Source organism: Megalops cyprinoides, chromosome 1 (assembly GCF_013368585.1).
Source record: "Megalops cyprinoides isolate fMegCyp1 chromosome 1, fMegCyp1.pri, whole genome shotgun sequence".
Classification (NCBI taxonomy): Eukaryota; Metazoa; Chordata; class Actinopteri; order Elopiformes; family Megalopidae; genus Megalops; species Megalops cyprinoides.
This window is the reverse complement of record NC_050583.1, coordinates 69,051,957-69,075,061: the sequence shown is the minus strand read 5'-3', so window position 1 is coordinate 69,075,061 and position 23,105 is coordinate 69,051,957. Positions and strand designations below refer to the sequence as shown.

The window sequence follows — 23,105 nt, the reverse complement described above, 5'->3', positions numbered from 1 at the left end:
CGGCCAGCTCCGCGGGTGTTGTAGGCATTCAGGTTTTGTTTTTATCTTATTTTTATTTAGTTTTTTTTTTTTTTAAGTTTCCTTTTTTCCTAAAAGTGTTAGCACCCACCGTGAAAAAAAAAAAAGGCTAAAAGAAATCAACCGTGGGAGGACGGGGATGGCATTGGCGTCTGTCGCGGTGTGGTTCACTGGCGTGCCGTCATTATTTTTTTTATTTTACCAACTGAAATGCGCATAACTTAAATTACTTTCATCGCTAGCTCAAACACTGATTCGGCTTCCTGCCCATGAGTTGATCAAGCTCGGACCCTCCTTTTCTTTGGAGGCAAACCACATACTCATTTCAAACTTGCCGCCATTCCCACGCCAAACTCCATACCTCTGATCACCTGGAGCTCCTATGAAGGCAACCAGAGGTAGCCCGACCCCCCGAGGGACTGTCGGCTGTGGGATGACGTAGCAGCAGGTGCCAAAAGAAAAACCAAAATCAAAAGTATACATGTGTAGGTGTGTGAGTGAGACACTACCCCCTCGTAACACTATTACCAGCTTATCCATGGTTTACAGTGCTGTAGGTACACACAAGGGAAGGTCTTGCCCACTACTCTACTTGTGTAAGTCCATCATGGTTAACAGTATCTCTGTCTATTCTCAACCTCTACAGGACCCCTTGGCTATGGCTACCCTCAACACAGTCCATGATGATGACTGTGACAGATGAATGTTCATGAAGTCTTTATTGTAAGAATTCATCAAAGATGACAGCTGTAAAAGATATCAAAACAGTTTTTGATAGAATTAAGTTTTCTCATATAATCTCCCCTAACCCCACACCATCCCTCTTCTCTCTAGGTCACTGAAGTAATTGCACACCCTGCACCTGATTGCTAGTGATGTTTTAAGATGAGCATGCCCATACACATTACCAACACTTGACTGATGGTTTTAACCCCCTTGCCACTGAACATAGGTAAACATACAGTACTAGATGCACTGTACCGAATAAGATCCCACTGTGCTCAATACAAGATTATCACAAATAGTCCCCCACTGGGTCCCATCCACCATCAGGAAAGGCCTGGGTATGTCATAAATAGGATAGCTGGGTTAGTGATTGAGTGGCTAGTTACACAGAGTACACATACACACAGGAAGCACACTTTTTTGTTGGATTTTATACAGAACAAAACAGAACAGTCTTCAAAAACAGTTTCAAAGAAATAGCCCCCCCCCCACCCTTCCTCCCTCCTCTAGCCCCCCCCCCCCCCCCAGCCCTTCCTCCCCCCTTATCCTCCTAGTAGACAGGGTAGAAAGTACCTATGGCTGTATCAACAAATGGACAAAATAAATGTATAAGTGTATATGGAAAAATAAATAAATAAAAAAAATACACAGACAGAAGATAGTACTATACAAAGACTGTAGAAAGCCAACTAACTTAAACAGCTCACTTTTCTTTTTTCTTCTTCTTTTTTATAATTTACTCCCACCACTCCCAGAGCAGGACAACATCTTGTTCTATCTTCTCCCTTATTATACAATATATTTAATTATTCATTTACTTTCTCTGTTTAAATATGTTACCCATTCCATCCTTCAGCCTCCCTAACTTTATCCCATCTTTTGGCATAAGCTAAAACCTCCTGTTTCATGTGCCATAAGACACTCAGTTCTACAATAATAGTTGATAAAGTTCTTGAATCTCTCAATTCCTAGAGTCTCCACTGATGTCAACCCAAAAATAAATACTTTTCCCAGCAATATAATTATGTTGTGTATTGCGTGAGAGTGTTTTGATATATTGCCCAATAACATTGTGAACAAGTTTAACTGAAGACAAACATCATGCATTGATAACCAATCCTGAACCTTTGTCCAAAATAAGGTGACAAACGGACAATACCAAAACAAATGCTCTACAGATTCAACCTCTTCTTGGCAGAATCAGCATACAGGGGGTGGGTCAATTCTCCAGATATTTAACATCTTCTTTGTTGCCAAGAACATATTAGTTTGTATTGGAAATATCTTATTTTTGAATCAAGTGTTGTTGTTTATATGACTTGTAGGAATGGAAAAACACCTTTTTCAAACATGGAGTGAACACTCTTAAGTAATCTACTGGAAAACCATTGTGAGTTGAAATTTAGGAATAAAGGAGGCTTTAAGTGAGAGATTCAAAGCTTTTAAATGTAGTAATTTTAAACCACCAGATACGTAATCATTATAGAGATATGTCTGCTTAATTTTATCTTGTGTTTCCATATAAATTGGAATATCTTCTGTTCATATGTTTTGAAAAATGATTCTTCAGGAGTTGGTAATGCCATGAATAAATAGGTAAACTGGGATACAGTTAATGAATTAATTAAAGTTGTTTTGCCATAAATGGTCAGATGTTTTCCTTTCCAGGGCTGCAAAATCTTTGTGATTTTACTGAGTTTATTATTTAAATTAAGTGTTGATATTTCATTCATGTTCTCTGGGATGTGAATGCCAAGTACATTAACTAACCCATCTGTCCATTTGATTGGTAAATCACATGGTAGGTAGAAATCTGTATTTTTCAGTGGTTTGAGCCTCAGTATGTGACACTTATCATAGTTTGGCTTTAGTCCAGATAGGTTTGCGAAGTTGTCTAGGTCTTTTATAAGGTTTTGTAGGCATTTATTGTCAGGGCTCAGCAAGAAACTTGTGTCATCAGCATACATTGAATTTTTTGTATTTAGATCCTTCAATTCCAAACCTTTGATGTTATTATTTGTATAATATTTATCGACTTCATTCATAATATCAACTGGAAATGCTACGGCCCGGGTTCGATCCCGACTGTGTCACTAGCCGACAGTGACCGGGAGCTCACACGCGGAACACATTCCGGCTTCGTTCCGCCGGGGATAGGGGTGGGTACGTCGGCAGGGGCTTCGGTCCTATTAGCAACAGCGACCCCTGCTGGTCGGTCGGGCGCCTGCGGTCCACATGCCAAAGCTGAATGAAATGTCTTCCTCCAACTCGTCTCTGTGCTAGCTTAGCTTGTGGACCGCAGTGTGAAAAGAAGCAGCGGCTGACATCACGTGTCTCCCGGATTGACAGTGGGGGTTGTGCAATGGGACCGAACATCGATGACAAATTGGGCATTCCAAATTCGGGGAACTGGCCATTCCAAATTGGGGAGAAAAATGGAGAAATTTTTTTAAAAATCAACTGGTGTTGTGATAATTTTTGAATCATTCTTATTTAATTTTTGTATATTTTTCTTTGCATTATTTCTCTGTTGAAGGTTTAAAAAGAATTTTTGGAAGGTGGAATGATTGTTTTCCCATGGTTTAAAAAACTCAAGGGAAGTCATGATCTTATTTAAAAATAATTTCAAAATCACTTCTCAAGCTTCAGAAATAGATTCTCAAGGAAGATGGATCATTTTAAACACAACTATTGAAGACAAGCAAGTCTGTTTGATTAACTTATATGGCCCAAAAAACGATGATCCAAACTTCTTTGAGTTAATTTATAATAACATAAGGGCTGCAAAATTTACAAGTGATTACTATATAATGGTTGCATATTATAACATAGTTCAGAACACTCTAATGGATCGTAAAGGAAGTAACTCAATCAATTACCACCCACATGCTTCTACAGAAATTACATCTATAATGGAGACAATGGACCTGATAGACATTTGGAGATTTAAAAATCCAAAATCACATAGGTACATGGAGAAGACAAAACCAGGCAAGTCGTATAGATTATTTCCTTATTTCCATTTCCCTCACAGACTTTTTCTTACATAACATAGGATCAGCAGCCCCTCTTACTGTTTGGCACAGGTTTAAATGTGCATTTAGAGGAAACACACATTTACCACATAGAGAAAAGGATAGGTTCTTATGCTCTGCATGAGGATTAGCATGACATGTATCCTGAGACTAAAATAAATAAAACTGTCCTGGCCATCACTTAGCGCATTGGTCTACCCATAACTTGTAGGACCATCACTGTTGTCCAGGACTGCTGCACAGACCCTGTCCGTAATGGATTTGAGAGGGTACTCCAGCCTGTCAAGGTAAGAGGCTTTCAGCAACCAATTAGAAACTTGCAGGAATAAGTCAAATCTCAGGGAAGCATGAGGCCGTTGTCTCAATGTCAGATATAAAAATTTTCAGACTTGCAAAAAGTATGTTTCAAAGACTTTTCCTGTGTATGTTGGTCTTACTTATACCTTTAATCATATTACCTGTGCTTATATATAGCAGATCATAAGAACCAATGAGCAGTTGAAAGACTGGAAAATGTTTCTACAGAATGGGAAAATGAAGAGATGAAGGTCTTACCTGCAATGGGCAAATGGAGTGCATTGTGCTGCTAGTTTGAGTAGACTTGGGGTGTGCCCACATTACTTTTAATTAACAGCCATGAAAACACTGCAGAACATATCAATTAGCATCCTCTGTGTCACTGTATTCAACCAATATATGCCTTTTTGTGTCACACATTTATGTTGTGCAAGTTATATTCTGCAAACCACTGTACCCAAGCCATTTTGGACCGTCAGTCTCTTTCCTGAATGAGTTCACCTTGTTCGGCTTGCTCGGCTCAGCGTATCTATATTCCCAGGGTCCTGTGTTCCCCAGTTCATTATTTTGTTAACACACCAGCTAATGCTAACCTTGCATCTGATGCTATTGTTAATAGTAACCAAAATGCTAATGCTAACACTTACCCACAATGTAATGCTAACCCTAATGTTAAAGCTAACACAAGCATCAAGCTAATGCTAACTCTCAAGATAATGCTGTCTAATGCTAACACTAATGCTAACATAACCCTAAAGCTAATGCTAATTCCCAAGATAATGCTAAGTCTAATGCTAACACTTACCCACATGTTAATGCTAATACTAATGCTAACATAACCCTAAAGCTAATGCTAATTCTCAAGATAATGCTAAGTCTAATGCTAACACTTACCCACATGCTAATGCTAACTCTAATGCTCACACAACCCTAACCCTAACACTTACCCATATGCTAATGCTAACTCTAATGGTAATGTTAACACAATCCTAACCCTAACCCTAACCTTACACCCAACCCTAACCCTAACCCTAAACCCAACCTTAACCCTAACCTTAACATAACCGGAATCCTACAGAACACCAACTTACTCCAGAACTACAAAATCATCTCGGCCTACAAGAAAAACAAAAACCTGAAGGACCACCTGGTAAGGAGCAAACTACCAGCTATAAACAGAATTCCCACACAAGACCCGGTATTCTACAAACAGACAACCACAGTCAAGAACAACACAACAAACACAACTTACTTCATTAAACAAAAATTGACGATTGACACAAACAATTGCATATATGCCATACAGTGCAAACACTGTGACATAAAATATGTAGGAGAGACAGTCAACACAATTAGAACTAGATTAGCCCAACACTTACATAATATCAGAAACCACAGAGACACCAGCACACACCTAGTGGCCCATTTCCTCCACCATGGACTTGGGTCACTGTAAATATTGGGCCTTCAAACAAACAACTGGACACCAGAAGAAAGAAGAAGGGCAGAAAAACACTGTATCAGGAAACTCAACACAATTTTTCCAGGAGGACTAAACAAACACACATAACAATGCTAACCCTAACCTCTCACACTAACCACAACCCCAACCCCAACCCAACCCTACCCCTAACCTTAACCCTAACCCTAAACCTGAACCCTAACCTAACCCCTAACCCTAAACCCTAAACCCTAAACCCTAACCCAACTCTACACACAAAAAACCAACACTAGGATAACAAAAAACTGTCTACCCAAGGGCTCCAGTACACTGAATGGCCAGTGCAAACTTTTCTTTCCTAAGGGGCCCTCACAGAGGACAACTTAGGAAAGAAAGATTTTTCCTAACGTAACCCTAAACCGAACTCTGACTCTCACCCAAATTTCACGGCTAAATCTGACATTAATGCTAATGCTTACTGGAAGGCTAAAGCTAATGCTAACCCTAGAACTAATGCTAAAGCGAAACCTAACCTGAACCTCCATTTGGGCCCTGGGAAGCATTATCCATGTCATATTAAGCGAACACAGAGCTGGGGAACATCTTTTTAGGTTCCCATTATGTACTATGTGGAGCTGGGGAACATAGGACCCTGGGAACATAGGAATGACCCTGCTTGACTATTTTATTTGGGTTATGATCAGTGTGCGAAATACCCAGTGGCAGTCGGGGGGTCCCCCCCACCCATACCTGCCAACATTTAGGTTTCAAAATACAGGAGGTTTTTTTGGCGCTTTTTTTTTTTGTATGTAGTGTGTGGATTGTGTGTGTAGACTGTGTTACATCTGGCAACTTGGGTAAGGGTAATGTCAGACAAACATACAAAACTTATGGATCCATGTATGATGATTATTAGGGGTCCAAGCAGCAGAGCTGCTGGAACCCTATTGTGTTTGTTCTGATTTTTTTTCTGCCCTAAAAGTGTTTGCTAGAGCTAGATCTGCTAGAGCCACCAAATAGATGGTAGATCGGTTCTTATGGTCACCCACTACTCAGACAACAAAAAATTACCCTGGTTGGACACATGGTGGCGCTATTGGAAGTCACATCAGTTTTTGGCCTATAACTCTGGAACCGTTCGGCGTACAGTCAAAATTCTTTTTTCCCCTGATTCCCTGGTGTCATTACCCGATCCCTGCCTGCTGCACGATCTGTTCTGCACATGCGCAAAAGTCAGAGCATGCGCAGAATTTAACCTCCTTTACGACACTGCCCGATCCGTCCCACGCATGCAGGATTTTTTACGGCACTTAATTCTCAGCAGGAGTTGGTATCGGTTGGTATTAGTAAATTAACTGTATGTGTATGCTGTACAACAAATATGTCTGAAAATGAGTTCTACACAGACCTCCAGCAATATCTAGAGAGCCGGAAAATAACTGGATCACTATTAGACAAGGTTGGGCGAAAGAAAGTCACCGGGGTGACTGATAGCCTACCTTTTAGGATGTAGTTAACTAACGTTAGCCAGTTATCACTAAGTTAACGTTAGCTAACGTTAGTCAAAACAGTGCTTGAAGTTAACGTTCTGGCCCACCAGCTACTGTGGCTAAGTTAGGCCTATCAGTAGTTGATTTATAAAGTTATCATTTGCACCAGCCAAAGTCTTTTGGCCCAAAGTGTAAACTCAAACCGTGAGGAGAAATCCGCTGAATTCGACAAGAAGTGTATTGGATTAGAACGGTGGTCTTCGTTATGAAAGACACTGCTGTTAAATCTGGCCTGGAAATCGCATGTGAATATAAACAATAACTGTAATGAATAGATTGCATTCTCTGGTTCATATAATGATGGGATATGGTGTAATTAGGTAAACTGTTGTGTGTGTGTCAATAAATGTATATTGTTTAAGCACTGTGTTGGTGTATGATCACATTTGTCTTTGATAATGTAGGCTATGAAGTAAAAAAAAAAATCTTAAAAAGAATAAATGACAGAATTATGTCAATCAGTGTTCATGTCCACCACTGATAAGGGTGACAATATCACAAGCATCCAACAACAACTATCTTTAATTTGAGGGTTGATAACAGTGGAGTGTTAGAGTAATAGTCAGTAGGGCCCCACAACAGTAAAGTCCATCATAAAGGGGAGTGGGGAGAGCCAGGTAGGAGGCCTTTGGAGAATGGGATGCCAGAAGGTGCTCGCGGTAAGAGTTTGAGAGGCTCAGACTCCATTCTCCATGGTACATTCACCACAGGTAAAGGCAGGTAGTCTAACCGGCAGTGTGTGATGTGACATGGACAAACAAAAAATGATCCTTTCAGCAGCCTTGTGTCATCATATTCCTTCTATTTCTGTATTGATCACAACGTAATTTTAGTAAAACATCTTTTCACAATCAACGTTAATAAAACAAGAGCAGTTGTGCAACCTATCTGTGATTTTATGTTGGCTCATATCGGCCACATCACAAAAAAAACCAAAACATAAGTGGTAATGCATAGACAATGCGCAGCGGTTTCAGATCATCTATAACAAGCATTAAATATCTTTAAACTTCTCACTAAGATTCTCACTGTGAACTGCCAGTTGTTTCCGGTTACGTAAACTCGCTGGTGGCCGTCAAGTGTTTCAACAGTGTAAAATGTTCACACGTGTGTGGTACAAATTGGGCAGAAATATGTTGTGTTTCCAAGTGTGCATGTGCGCGCATGTGCAGAACGGATCGGGCAGCAGGCATGGATCAGGTAATGACAGCTGGCTCCAGATGAACAAAAAAGCCTCATGGACCAAAATGATGCGCCATATTGAATTTTCCGCCATTTTGAATTTTTTGGAAAACTTTAAAATACACATCCTGTCCCCGTACTGTCGCTATACTTGCTGTATGCACTTCTGTAAGTCGCTTTGGATAAAAGCGTCTGCTAAATAAATAAATGTAAATGTAAATGTAAAATCTCCTCCTAGATGGTGCGAGCAATTTGCATGACATTTGGTACACAGCATCTTCAGACCAAGATCTTTAATCCCAGTATAAAAAAGTTGCTACGTTAAAAGGTGTGGCCGCAGGAAGCCAATGAAATTTGTGGGCGTGGCCTCTATTGATATAATGAGATATAACTCCTGAATGCGATGTCCAATCATCATCAAACTTGAGATCCCTCATCTACAGGCAATAAGACTCAAGCCTACCAAATCTGGTGTAAATCCATCCATAGGTGGCACGATAGCAAACAAATGGCCATAACTCCTAAACCAATTGTCAGATCAACTTGAAATTTTGCATGCTGTGTCTTGATCAAAGGTCCTAATAAAGTCTATAAGGACAAGTTGATAGCTCAAACAAGATGGTCGCCATCAGCCAATCAAATTTCAGCAGCCCTTAAACTGACTTAACTATGACCTATCATCATGAAACGTTGCAGGATTGTTTCAAACATTCTTGCATATACTACATGTATTTCACAATGGCAAAAATGGACATATTTAACATTTACATTACCTGTCACATTTACATGAGAACTGATATCTATAGGACAATAGGCTTAAGGTGATCAAGTTTGATGTAAATCCATGAATGGGTGGCACTATAGCAAAGAAATGGCCATATCTCCTAAGCCAAATCCCTAAGCAAGTTAGAATTTTGTATACTGCAGGTCCTGATAAAGTCTTCAAGGACAAGTTGATGACTCAGAAACAATGGCAGCCATCACCCATTCAATTTTCGGTTGAGCTGCTTGGACCCCGTAATCGCCGCTTGCGGCTATATTTCCTAATAAAGTTTGCCATAACAGGAGTTTCCCGGGAAAAACAACAGAACGGGAGGGCGCTGGGAGATGGCCTTGAACTCTATGACTTAGCAATTTGAAAAAATATGTGCTTAGTGCCTAACAGAAATAAATGTCATTGTTTTATTCACTGAAGTCTTGTCACTGAATGACTGGATGAAGAATGTGCTTTATTTTATGAAAATCTTTTGACCACAACTTTTGATTTGTTGCAATGAAAAGCAAATAGCCTACATTATTTTGTTTTTATTTTTCATACAAAGTGGGATGTAATGTCAGCCCTATGTTGGGGACAATGCAGAAATTTGCTGTGATTTCAAAACCGGATTACTCGACAATGCTTTGTCGCACAGAGAAACAACTGGTAGCCTATCATCGGAAACGGCCAGTTCTGCTGTTTTATTTTGATATGCAAAGCATAGCGAAGCGATAGGGGCTTCGTGACTTATTCAACCGAGAAGCAGGAGTGTGAAAATGGGTGAAGAAATTAGTAAAGATATTACTTAGCAGAAGTTTGATCTGTCTTCATAACGTGATTACTTTGGTATGTACAAATATGTGACTAATACCGTTACAAAGCTCCGGTTCCACTCTTTCTTGTGATAGGCTATGTGTTCCATATCTAGCTATGCAATGAGCTCATAAGTAGCCTAATTCAAACAAGAGTAGGCCTAATGATATGGAGATGGACGCAGAGCTGTATGGAGATTGTAACTATGATTAAATTTTATAATATAATTATATTTAATTCAAAATTATTTTTTCTCACCAACACTTCGTAGCATAGACAAGCAGCTACCATCCTTAGCGATGAATAGGCTACTTCGTGAGCAATTCAACCAAGAAGAAGGGATGTGACGCAGGCTGCGTCTGTCGGGCTTTAAGGGTTAAAAGACATTTTTAGTGACAATTGCAAGTGACAAATAATTTTTTAAAGATTTTTCCAGAGACCCCTCAAAATTTTGCTGTTGAGACTTTCAGGGGGTCTCAAGTGGCAATCAAGGGGTCTCGGACCCCCAAGTCCCCCGTATTTCGCACCCTGGTTATGGTGTTCTCACGGTTATTATCCTCTGTTGAAACAGGAAGCAGGTTCATAGGTGTGTAGTGTGTGCCTCATTTAGAGTGAGGTTGAATAGTAACAGCTGCCAAACCACTGCGTGCAAATATTTTTTCACATTAGACCAACATCTGTACCACCTCTTTTCGTGATGGACCTTCTGAAGATGGTTCTTCCTTGCAGCTCTCCACGAACCCGATTCATATAGCCAACAATGAATGGTAGCTTTTGAGATATTGGCTCCTCCTTACATGTTTTTCGGTACTGCAAACCCATGAGAGTGCATATTATTCAGCCTCCCCTATCTATTATTAAATATACAATTACTCGTGTAAGAGTAAAGTTGTTAAATTAAACAAATTAAGTACTTTGACGTAAACTACAGTATTATTTCCCACATACCGTTAACTGAAATATTTTGCTTCAACTCAACTCGTCTCAACATTTATAAATCTGATGACGTTGCTTGTAACACCTCACAGCAAACATGCTGAAATCCATTTCAAATCTAGGCTGCGGAGACTCAGCGTCGCAAATACGTTCAACAGCCGTGTTTAAATGTGCTATTGAGAAGTATTCAATCCGTATTTCTTTTGCAAGCTTTACAATGAACAGCATTAGAAGAAAAGGACGAATAATAATGGTTCGTTAATGTAAATTAGCAATGGAATCAAACAAACCATCGCTCTTCAAACATATTTCACTCCGTTTAAGTTCAATAATAGTTTCACAGAACGCCACTGCAAGGTTCTCTACAATTAGGTAGTGTATACGTTTGAACACTCGTGGGCTGCTGCTTAAGTAATGAACCTTGCCCCCTAACCTCCAGACAGAACAAATCGAAAAGCAGCGCAGATTGGTTAATCCTGTCAGAAGCCGCTAAGAATGGGACCGAATGAACATGGAGTCAGAACGGAAGGGAGGAGACAAGTTAAAAAAAATCATCAGGATTGCTGTGAATATCTGTCTTTTTAATTAAATCTGCCAACGAGAAAGTGCTGTAAACGCGATATGCAGTAAGTTGGTATGCTATTTTAAAACCGTATGCGCTTTAGGTACTTCAGAATAAGTGCAAGAATGAAGAGCGGTAAACCGTAGTCAGCTAGCCAGCCACCTAACTCAGAAGAGGCCTAGCTGTGTTCTTGCATAGAAGATGGAAGGGAGCCTGATAGCACGCTAACCGGCTAACCAATATCTAGGTCATAATTGAGATGCGAACAATATCTCCTTACTAATTTGGACGCATTTGAAGTGCTTCAATGCCTATTAATTTTGCAGCGTTTTACTGTTTATCGCTGGCTTGCTTGTTAGATAGTTGAGTGCCAATAGGAAGGGTAGCTAAGCTTGCTTGGCACATTTTGGATGGGAAAAGAAGCAAAAATCTATTCATTTCCCAATATCTTGCAAACGATGAGAGTAATGAGGCTTATCGTGTTGAACAAGGTGAGCAAATTACGTAAGGCTATCTAGCTGTAGGATAGCTGAATAAAAATAACAGTAAAGAGCACAAAATTGGTTGGATTCCACGTTGCTCTGTGCATTTGAGCAGCCGTAGCTACAAATTTATTAGTTAGGTCGCAAAATATTCGTTTCATTGAGAGCAAGTCTCCACAGTTTGTAATATTCTTGAAGTTTTGCCTGGAGTGCTTTGAACTCCTCCCCTCTCTGGTAGCTAGTAAGCTTCCTTTGCGGTTTGCATGGTTGTGACGGCACCGTGACAGACACTGCGTTTCTTTGCTGGGATGAATTGACACTTTATGTCCTTAGTCTATTTTAGTCTTTCGAAATAAAAAAGACAAATATAGTTTGTCTCTGACGAATGCACTGCATAGCTAACTGAATGCAATAACTGAGTCAGATGTGCTCCAGTGTTTCCTCCTAAAACCATTCTTTAGGTTTAAAGTTAATAAACAAGCTTGAAATTGATTGTCATTTTTATGATCAGAACTGTTTTATGCATCTTCCGAACATACTGTTTCTCAGTTGAAGTCCGTTTTTATAAGCACATGCTTACCCGTCATACGTTATAAGGAGATTGAGTCCACACTTTTATTTGTTTTAAAATAATAACACTCTCAATTACAAGGGGTGACCCTGATCTGTACAGACAGTTTGTGTTGGGTTTTGCTAGCCTCAGTAGCCTCACTAAATTTCTAAGACAGCCATGACATCCTGATGGACCCCAATCTGTCAGTTGTTTGCAGAGATTCTTACTGAAATTTTCAGGTCTGAAAAGTGGCAGGACTTTTGTTTCTTTATGTCTAAATGAGCTGCATAAAATAAATTAATATAGCGTTGTAAACTGGTCTGTTTTAAGGAGATACCAAGAGCGCTTACTGCCACTCAGCTTTGTGTGTGTGTCTTGTAGGCGATGAAGAGGGTGCGGACTGAGCAGATCCAGTATACCGTGGCTCAGTACCTGAAACGGCGGCAGTATGTGGACACAGAAAGTTCCCTGAAAGGGGCCAAGCTTTCCCAGTCTGCCGAAGAGATGGCAGCTAACCTCACAGGTAAGAGCCCTTTTCATTGTCTTCTTGCTCACTGCACTAGAATTACACCTCTTTAACCCCCGTCCCATAATGTCTGCCAGCCACACTGTTTTATTTAAGTCTTTTATTGATTCACTGTGTCTCATGTGTTCACTTTGGCTCAACCCCTGCAGTTCAGACAGAGTCTGGCTGTGCCAATGTGGTGTCCGCAGCTCCATGCCAGGCAGACCCACAACAGTATGAGATGCAGTTCGCCCGATTGCGCAGCTTCCTGTCTGGTGAGTGACCTCTGCTGCAGGAATCCAATTCCTCCTGTCCATGCTAGTCTATTCTAATAAGCCAGACATGTATATTTAAATGCCCATTTTTCTGGTAAGTATTGTGTAGGCTACAGTTGTTATGGGTGTAATGCTGTGTCTGCGTACCATAGGTGGAGTAGTTCTCTACCTTTTCAGGATACCTTTCATTCAGCGTTTGTCATGATACTCCTAGAACTGCAGTTGATCTGACCTTCAGATTAAAGTGGGTTAAGAGCAGAGGCGGGCCAAACCAGACCATGTGGCACTCAAGGAGTGGGATCACTCAGCCTGGGCCCTAGAAGATAGGGATAAGCACATTCATAATAGGTCATGGGATGACTGTGATTGAATTGAAAAGGAAAATGGCAGGAAGTGTTGTGGTTGGATAATTTGGGGTGGCATGAAGATTTGAAAGCAGCTGATGGTGCATGTGAAGTCAAAGGCTGAACTGATGTATAAAAACCATGCTTAGCAAGTATGTGGAAGGTGAAAAGAAACCAGGTAACCCCTGACAAAATGTTTTGGTGCACATTTAATTGCAAGATGCTGTGTTGAACTTGACATAAGTTAAATGTTGTTACTGTTACTGTTGATTTTATAAAAAAGGTTTGTTGCTTTCTAAAGTAGTCTGCCTAGGGATACCATTAACCTATTTTCAATTGCCCATCACAAAGTTTTTGACAGTGCTCTCTATATCTGCAACTTGTGTGCTAACATGTATCTAATGTCACCGAAACTGTTAAGATAGACCAAAGAAAAGTGTGTTGTGTCAGTTGGCAGACACATTATGCTGAGTGACTTGAAAAAAAGATGTAATAAGTTGTACACGTGCATTAGAAGCAGATTGCCTTATTTAAGTTGTTAACTAACGTTGATACCAAAAACAAATGTGTGTATTGGTGTTTGGCTAATTAATGAATCACCTTATATGTTCTGAGTGATCATACAGAAATAAACAGCACAGTGGCACGATGGTGTAGTGGTAAATACATTGCAATTTATGTTGTAAGATTGATTTGAAGCAAATGAAAAGCTGTTCAATAAGCATGTCTACTACAGCAAAGGAGTGGAACAACATAAAATTTGAGATTTATGGTGAAATTGCTATTCAGGGCATTTTCACACTAGAGCTTTTGGTGCGGACCCGAGTCCTCCTGAGCCGTTAGTTCAGTTCGTTTTGTTGATGCGAAAGCTGTTTTCAGACTCGGGTGTGCACCAAAGGACCGTACCCGGGTCCTCCAGAAAACGGGGGTCTGGGGTACAGTTCACCTGAACTCCAGTGCGGTTCACATTTGGTGTGAAAGCTATCCAATTCAAAACCAGGAGGTAAACGCTACGTGGCAATTCACGCTTGTCGCATTTGGGAAATAATTTCAGGTAGCCACACTGTTCGCTCACCTTGAGGGTATGTGTGTATGCTCTGCAAGCAAAGCTGCAAATTCATTTCGCATTGCCGCCTGTCTCTGCAAAAACCTCCTTATCCGAGCAGCTCGCATCACTCTTAGACAGCGGGACTCGTATATGGCATAGTGAAAATGCCAAACATGGTTATTTTGGTGCTGACGCCATATTAACAAAAAGACGAATAAGAAAACAAATACAGTATGGTGTGGCTTTCCATTTTGCCTCCCTTTTGTGTTGTTGCCTAGCGACATAAACAGACCAGGGTTCGCAACCAAAAAATGTAATGTGAAAGGAGACCAGCTAGGGCAGGGGGAGGGTGGAATAATCACACTCAAATTCGGGCCATCACAGACCAAGTGTGAAAACAGCCTCACACTTACATTTACATTTATTCATTTGGCAGATGCTTTTATCCAAAGCGATTTAAAAGTAAGGCAGAGTATAACACAAGCAAATAGCCATATAAAGAGTCAGCAACATTGAAGTGCTGCATGACCAAATTTCAGTAGTTGGCCAGACAAGGCACAAGCTAGCTAGTAGTGCACAAAGCCATAGATTTGAGTTTTTTTAAGGAAAAGAAAGATAAGACATAAGATATTGCTTTAGGTGGTAGTGTTTCAGGTGTTCAGGTGAGCATGGAAGGGCTGTGTCTTCAGATGTTTTCAGCAGATCAGATGGATTGTGGAAGTTTATTTCATTAAGGGACAATAAAGTAGAAAGTTCTGGATAGAGATGTCATGCTGCAACGTCACGGGACCGCCAGATGCCGTTTAGTAGAAGAGCGTAGTGTTTGGGAGGGAACGTGGGTTTGTAGTAGTGAGTTCAGCTAGGTAGGTGCAGTTTTGTTGCTTGCTTTGAATGCAAGCATCAAGGCCTTGAACTTGATGCAGGCAGCTATAGGGAGCCAGTGGAGCGGTTGATGGAAAACTAGACACACCACCACATTCTGTATCAGCTGAGGCTTAATGGTGCATTCAGGTAGGACAGCTAGCCATTGCCCTTTATGTAATCGGCCTACAGATTACAGTTTTCCCCTTTCTGTTGTCCTGAACCTGTTTATGTAAAAATTGTATGCAGGCCAGTGAATGCAGCTCTATATAGATGAGTGTGGGATCTTATTTAAGATGTGGAAAAAGCATCGTGAACTTGTGACTTGACCAGCGCCTCGGTCTCTGTTGTGTTGTCAGAGGCAGAAGTGCCGTGGGGCCAGGAGGTGAGCAGCGTGCTCTACCCGCTCTTCGTTTATCTGCACCTGGACATGGCACGTTGCGGCCTGAAGAGTGCAGTGGACAGTTTCTACAGCCGCTTCCATGGGCTCTTCCTTCAGGACACCGAGCAGAAGGACACAGTGGACCAGCTGCGCCATGTCCTGGCTGCCCAGGACATCTTGTCCAACCCCAAATTGTGTGCCTTCCTGGACCACAAGTATGTGGTGCACTTGACCGACCCGGCCTACAGCTACCTCCTACGCTACCTGCAGAGCGCTGACAATACCGCCCTCTGCAGGGTCCTGAGTGCCCACGTGCAGGTGGAGGTGACTGCTGTCCGCCCGACCGACTACCAGCTGTACGGGGTGGGCTCTTGGGGTGCGGGGGGCTCAGCCCCTAGCGTCACCTCCTCGCGGGGGCCGGACGAGGAGGGGCTGGAGCCCGGCGACATGGCTGCCGGCCTGCTGCAGAATGAGGTGGCTGCTGAGGCGCTGCAGGACTGCATCAAGCGCATTAAGGATGGGCCACCGTCGCTCACCACTGTCTGCTTCTACGCCTTCCACCACACCGACCAGCTGCTCAACGCCACCGAGATCTCGGCTGACAGCAAGCTGCTGGCCGCCGGCTTCGACAACTCTGCTGTCAAACTGTGGAGCCTGCGGGCCCGCAAACTGAAGGCGGAGCCGCACCACGTGGACGTATCTCGCATCCACCTGGCCTGCGACATGCTGGATGAGGAGGTGAGGAGCTCGGCCAGTAGGGGGCCTTGTATTTTTAGCTGTGCTGTCTCCCACTGGCTTGCATTGCTGACTGTGTTAGTAACATTTCTAGGGAAGCCTTCTGCTTTAAGCTGTTCACTGATATCCCAGCTTGACTGATGAGTGTGTAATAGCACTTAAATCAGTGAGCTCTTATGTGTTTTGGTATTGGTAGCTTAGCCTGAAAAATCTTGACAGGTTTGCTGTTGTGTTCAGTGTGACCCCTTCGTTATGACTAAGGGGTGTGCCCTGTGTGTAATACAGGCTACATGATTCTGGGGTGTGCCCAGAAAATGTGATGAGATGGGATTTGCCATCTTTTAAAATTGGGTTATCACATTTTGAGAAAGAAAAGGCTCTTTCCTACATAATCATTTATCACGCCATAATAGAAAGCAGGAGATATTTAAACAGGAAATACTCTATTCTGAGCGGAAAAGAATTGTTTAGATGCAGTTGTTGCTGTAACGGATATATTTGTTAAATGGGACAGTCGCATCATTGATGTCTTCTTCGAGTACCATGCTCGGGCACGGTTAGCGATCACACTGATGTGTACCGTGCCCGAGTCCAACTGAACCGTGCCCGAGCCCATCTCTTCAAGTTGCTCCGTACTGTGCCCGGGCATGGTTCAGCGTACCGGGTCCGGGCACAGTACGGAGCGATCACACTAGTCAAACAAACTGGACTTTGGGGGTCAAGCGTGCTCGGGCACGGTACAGATTGCCTAGTGTGAGTACACCCTCAATTAGTTGTCCCAATTCAGCAGCACCTGATTGTGCTGCAGAAAGCAGAGTTGCTCCAGTGAGATGGCTTTTTCAGGGCTGATGTTATATATTAACAACATGTGATAGCAGGGAACTAGGCTACTTCATTACTAATGATTACTACAGTTGAATATGTACAATAGCAATAGAAGTGACATTCGCTATCGCATTCAAGTTAGCTGTATGATGACTCAACATTAGCTTACGTTATTATGACCATCGCTACCTACATGTAAAAACTCCCACTCACACAGGCGAGTAATGTTACGTTCGCAATATGGTAGCTAAAATAAGTTCCAGCACCAACGTTACTCTAAGATATAGCTATCGCTACATAAAAAAACTCTATTATCTCATAGTTAACTGTATATCACTGCAACAAAGTGCATTATTCAGGCATTTTCAGTGTAACTGGGCATGCTTATCATCATAGAAATAGATCATAAGATTGTGGTGTTTTTGCAACTTCAGCGTAGAGGATTGTGATGTTTTGTTGACCTTTGAAACACAGCTCCGCTTATTCACCGGAGCTGCTCCAGTCTGCAGATGCGTTCCTCTGTGCCCGTCTGTGGCACAGTTGCCTTCAGTGTTGATAGGCTGTTACTCCTGACGTGTAACCAATCAGACAGTGCTGTGGGCAGGACTTTGCTCGAGACCACAGAATGGTGACTACAGATAGAGAGAGGCAGCTGCATCAGAGCCAAAGTAGCGCATTTTTAAATTAATTAATTTTATCAACAAAAAATGATTCTGATAATCATAAAAATGCTGAATATCGGATCCGATAATTGGCCAGGCCGATAATCGGTCGACCCTTAGTTAGTAGAATTTTTAAATACATATTTATATATATATGTCTGTTATGTACACTTCGTGCTGAGTTTAAAAAAAAAACAGCTCGAAACAACCCACACTGGCAAACTCTTTAAATTGTAGCCACTGAAAGCCATACTTCCTACAACCTTCAGGATCGCTTTGGTCTCTTTTTGGATTGAGCTACTAAATTACAGTGGTACTGTATGTTTAGTATACATTTTAGATGTACCAACTGCGTCCAGCAACCTTGTAGCTTGTGAGGACCAGAATCATAACCATGAAATGTGCGTCTAGGTTGCCGACATAGCTAAATTTTGCTTGCAGATACATTTTTCAAGCTGAAAAGGTAAGTGATTAGCTAGCTTATTTGAGCATGCAGCTACTTTCTGCATCTGACATCTAACTGAGTGTTAACATTTACTAGTTAGTTGCCTTTTGCAACTGCATGTTATGCTTTATGACAACCATCTGTTCTGTATTTTGTAATACAGCTAAAAATCTGGTGACCATAGAAATGGTTGACTAACTACACAACAATGTTGTCGGAACATTTGAGTAGATCCCTGAGAATGTGTGAATGTTCAGGTTATTGTTCAAGAAGCTGGTCTGTCAGTTAGAACAGCTGAGAGGGATTTTGTTGGCTGTAAGAGAGTGTGGTTTAACGGAGCTTTGATTGACCGTGGGTGTGACCCCCTCCTGCAGGCTGATGACAAGGATAGCGCAGGCAGCGAGATGAAGACCCTGCGTGGCCATTGCGGGCCAGTCTACCGCACGGCCTTCCTGACGGACAGCTCGGGCCTCCTCTCTTGCTCGGAGGACACCTCCATCCGCTACTGGAACCTGGGCAGCTTCACCAACACCATCCTATACCAGGGCCACGCCTACCCAGTGTGGGACGTGGACATCAGCCCCTGCAGCCTGTACTTTGCCAGCAGCTCGCACGACCGCACGGCCCGCCTTTGGACCTTCAGCCGCACATATCCGCTGCGCCTCTATGCCGGCCACCTGGCCGACGTCGACTGCGTCAAGTTCCACCCCAACTCCAACTACCTGGCCACCGGCTCAGCTGACAAGACGGTGCGCCTGTGGAGCACACAGCAGGGCAGCTCTGTGCGGCTCTTCACCGGCCACCGCGGCCCTGTGCTGGCGCTCGCCTTCTCCCCCAACGGCAAGTACCTGGCGTCGGCGGGCGAGGACCAGCGGCTGAAGCTGTGGGACCTGGCCTCGGGGACACTGTTCAAGGACATGCGTGGCCACACGGACACTATCACCAGCTTGTCCTTCAGCCCCGACAGCAGCCTCGTGGCGTCCGCCTCCATGGACAACTCTGTGCGCGTGTGGGACATCCGCAATGCCCACGGGGGCGGAGGCGGAAGCAGCATGCCTGCCGACGGCTCGTCCAGCGAGCTGGTGGGCTTGTACACAGGCAGCACCAGCAGCGTGCTGAGTGTGCAGTTCACGGCCTGCAATCTGCTGCTCGTCACGGGCACCGCCCAGGAGAAGCAGGAACATTAGGGCTATGTGTCTGCGAGCAGCATCCATCAGCAAATGTTCATTGCCCCCCCCCCAAACTGATCACCTCTGCTTGTTGACATGACAACGGCTTAAAAAGCACATAACACAATGTTAAAAAAATTTGGAATAAAAGTATTGTCAAAATAAAATGAAGACCCTGGAAACATTAGGATTGCTTAACCATCATAGAAAATGGTGAGTTTTGCATACTTGCAAAATGGTGGTTCTGGCATACTTCTGTTGTGGCATAATTGTTTCTTGTTGGAACACATTTGACAATGGTCTTTAAGTGAAGCCTGCGAAAATGCAGCCTACACTCATGACTGGGTATAGGTAAACAAGGAAAACGGCCACCAAAGACAGATGAATTGGGTCCATTGATATTAACTGCAGATGTTAACTGTTATCCCCACCCTCCAAATCCAGCATGCACAGATGGTTTGTTCCAACCAAGGTTGTAAATTAGTGTAAATTAATGTGGTGCCAAAGCATAAGTAGTCCTTTTCTTGTTTTATAAAGGAGTATGATGCTTTATGGCAGATATGGAAAAACTTCAATGTACAAGTTGCAGGTTATTTTACTTTGTCAAGTTTTTTTTAAACAATTTAAATAATTATCCCTCGCGCATGATTGTGGAAAAAACCTACATTTTCAGGTAATGTTGTGGGGATAAATGGGAATTAGGTCTGTTGAATACATCTTAAGTAGAAAAAAAAATATGCACGTAGGGTTAACAGAGTGAAATGGCAACATTTTAGTATTACCAGAGAGAACTGGTTGATGGTGAGTCTGGTAAGATCGTTCAGTTTACCTACAAAATGAGCTTAGTTCAAAATGAGATCAGTTCTTTCTACAGTGTTTGTTGGTTAACTTGGATTGTATTTGAATCTGACAACTTTTGGTCTTTCTTCCAGGACAACGCATGCACTAGGCTTTGATTGTGAGGAATCTGATGCACTTTTGCAGATTAGGGCCCCAGCATGTCAAAGAGAGATGATCCGATTGAGTCAGGTTATTAATGTGTAATGCCTAAGGTGGTGTATTATGCAGAAGAAATAATTTTGTGTTTTTTGTTTTGCTTTTGCTGTATTTTGGTCAGTGTTTCGTAATTGAACATTCTTTTACGAGTTACATTGTAAATGGAGAATGTGACACTTGAGTTTCTCAACAGTTGGGGTTTTGTTCTGCCTGCCTTTTTTTTTTAATCTCGTCAGGTAAAATAGGGGATGGTTTGCAGAAGGTATTGATGGGAGGTGAAGCCTTGAACTGGCTTAAATACATGTGGCAGCCAGCAATGCTGGACTCCAAATCTCAATCGTTACACACATTGCCTGTTTGTTTTTCACATCAGCTGTTGCATTTGTTTCTCTGTTTTAAACTGCTCAAACATTAGGAAAAATGGTTCTTTAAACACGAATGTCTAGAATTGTATTATAATGCTCAATAAATAGTTTTCCTTTAAATGAGCAAAATCACCTCAGGAGAAAGCAGCCATTAGTAGAGGGGGACAGAGATATGATTTAAGTTATAGTGTGGTTAAAGCCATGCCATATAAGCTGTGCAGAGAACAGGATTCTTCAAAAACCAAATTAACATGTTAGATATACCAAATTTTACATTTGCTTACATCCCTCCCACCATGCTATACCACACATACTCATTTGGATAATGATAACTGTAAATATATTTTTGTAAAATGTGGCTCCCTGTTTGTCTTCCTTCCTTTGTTGAATGACAGCCTGCTACATGTTGTAAAGGTACAAAGAGGATATGATGAATATCTTTTAAAAAATAGACACAATACTTATAGCATCTAATTTTTTGCTTCCAGTTCATATAGGTTAAATCCTTTAATGTAGATTATATTCAGGATATTATGTCTTGGTGTTCGGAAATGTTTGTTTCTCTAAACAGAAGTGGGATTTGTGCTTTCATGTTGTTAAATGGACAAAGAGTCTGGATATCATAGCAAGGGTGGCAGTGATTGGGCTAAATCATCATCACTTAGTGATCTCCCCTGGATCAGAATTTTAATAAGAATATTTTGGTTGAACTGGAGAGATGGCCACCAAAGACATTGGTGAAATCAGTCTGAAAGCAAACCACCCGTAGTCATATGCAAGATGATTTTTTTTCCCCAAGAAATCCCTCAAGCTTTGTACTCGGGAAACACAGTGATCTTATCTGCAGTCATCTTGAAGGATTTCTTAAAGGAAATGTAGGATGTCTTACAACAGTGAGAAAATACTTTGCACTTCTTGCAGACAACGTCCCAGATGCCCACAGTCCTACAAAGCTGATTGATACATTTGCAAAGCAGCCAGTCACTTTCTCTGGATTATTTTGTTTTCAGGTAACAACCTTAAATGCATGTCAGCATTTTCAGCCATTGAATCGTAGCTTACCAAAAACAAAATTTCCAGTCGGCACTTGTACTAAAGGTTTGTCCCTCCCCTAATATGTGCAGGCGTCACAATGAGGTGGGAAGATGGGAAAAAAAATCTTAAACGTGCAGAGTAAGCTGCTGTGTGTGTGAACTTTTCGTGAACTTTTCCTGTGTCTGGTTTCATCACTGCGTGCTGCTTAGCTAAAGCTGGACATTTACATATTCTGCACTGCTGCTGTCACTCACCCACTTGCAGAGGGCTTGTGCCCATAAGGTCTGGTCACAAGTCAGCTTCCCTGACCACCTGCTGTCCCACATAACAGGAGCAAATAAGCTGTGCTTATTTTGCTAGACAGAAAATATGAATGCATTATAGAACATAAAGAAATTTAGAGTTAACTAAAATTTCTAGGAATGTCCAGTACAGTGTCCTTGATTTTTATTTATTTTTTTTTTGCTGAAAAAGTGTTTGTCACGGTACCAGACTTGACTGTGAATTAAGCATGTCTCCTCCCATTCAAAGCCTGTGTCAGACACTTCCATGCTCATACCAGTGTCATTTGGAATTGTTAAGGGATTGTGAGCAGAGACGGTTGTTACTTTATGTCACTGTCTGTTGTGTTTTCCACTAAAAGCAATTTTACTTCAAGCCAATGAATACTGATGGTCCCATCTACCTGAACAGTCCTGATAGGTCCTCCTGCCGAATGTGCACAAAAACAAAATGAACACAGAACAAATTTTTGAATTGGGTTGTAGTCGATTCCTCTCATTTGTGAATAGCACACAAATATGCCACTACCATTCACTATTTCTTCAATCTCTTGCGTGATTGTGATAACTGAAGGAATTAAAAGTTGAGTCGAATTTCACACTTTGCGATTTTGGCTTCGCCTCCCTGTCATCTCTCCAAAGATTTGCCTTAACGATACAAAGGTGAGTGAAACTACTACAGTGCTGTTTGTGTTCTGCTTCTGTTCAGTTCCTTTTACTGAGACCCTACCTCCCACCACAAGTATACTGTTAATCATTATTGGTTACATACGCCATTTAGTCCTAACTATCTGCATACATTGACTGGTCTGGACAAGACTTGTC

General features: G+C 41.9%; 1 protein-coding gene across 1 annotated transcript; it reads left to right on the top strand.

Annotated features, from left to right (window-relative positions):
- The first annotated feature begins 11,260 nt into the window (after nt 1–11,260).
- Nucleotides 11,261–19,751, top strand: taf5l (TAF5-like RNA polymerase II, p300/CBP-associated factor (PCAF)-associated factor). Its single transcript, XM_036542369.1, has 5 exons — nt 11,261–11,381; nt 12,734–12,875; nt 13,028–13,132; nt 15,745–16,505; nt 18,809–19,751. Exons 2-5 carry the CDS (start codon nt 12,737–12,739, stop codon nt 19,619–19,621), a joined length of 1,818 nt encoding a protein of 605 aa, XP_036398262.1. The 5' UTR covers nt 11,261–11,381; nt 12,734–12,736; the 3' UTR covers nt 19,622–19,751.
- The last annotated feature ends 3,354 nt before the right edge of the window (nt 19,752–23,105 follow it).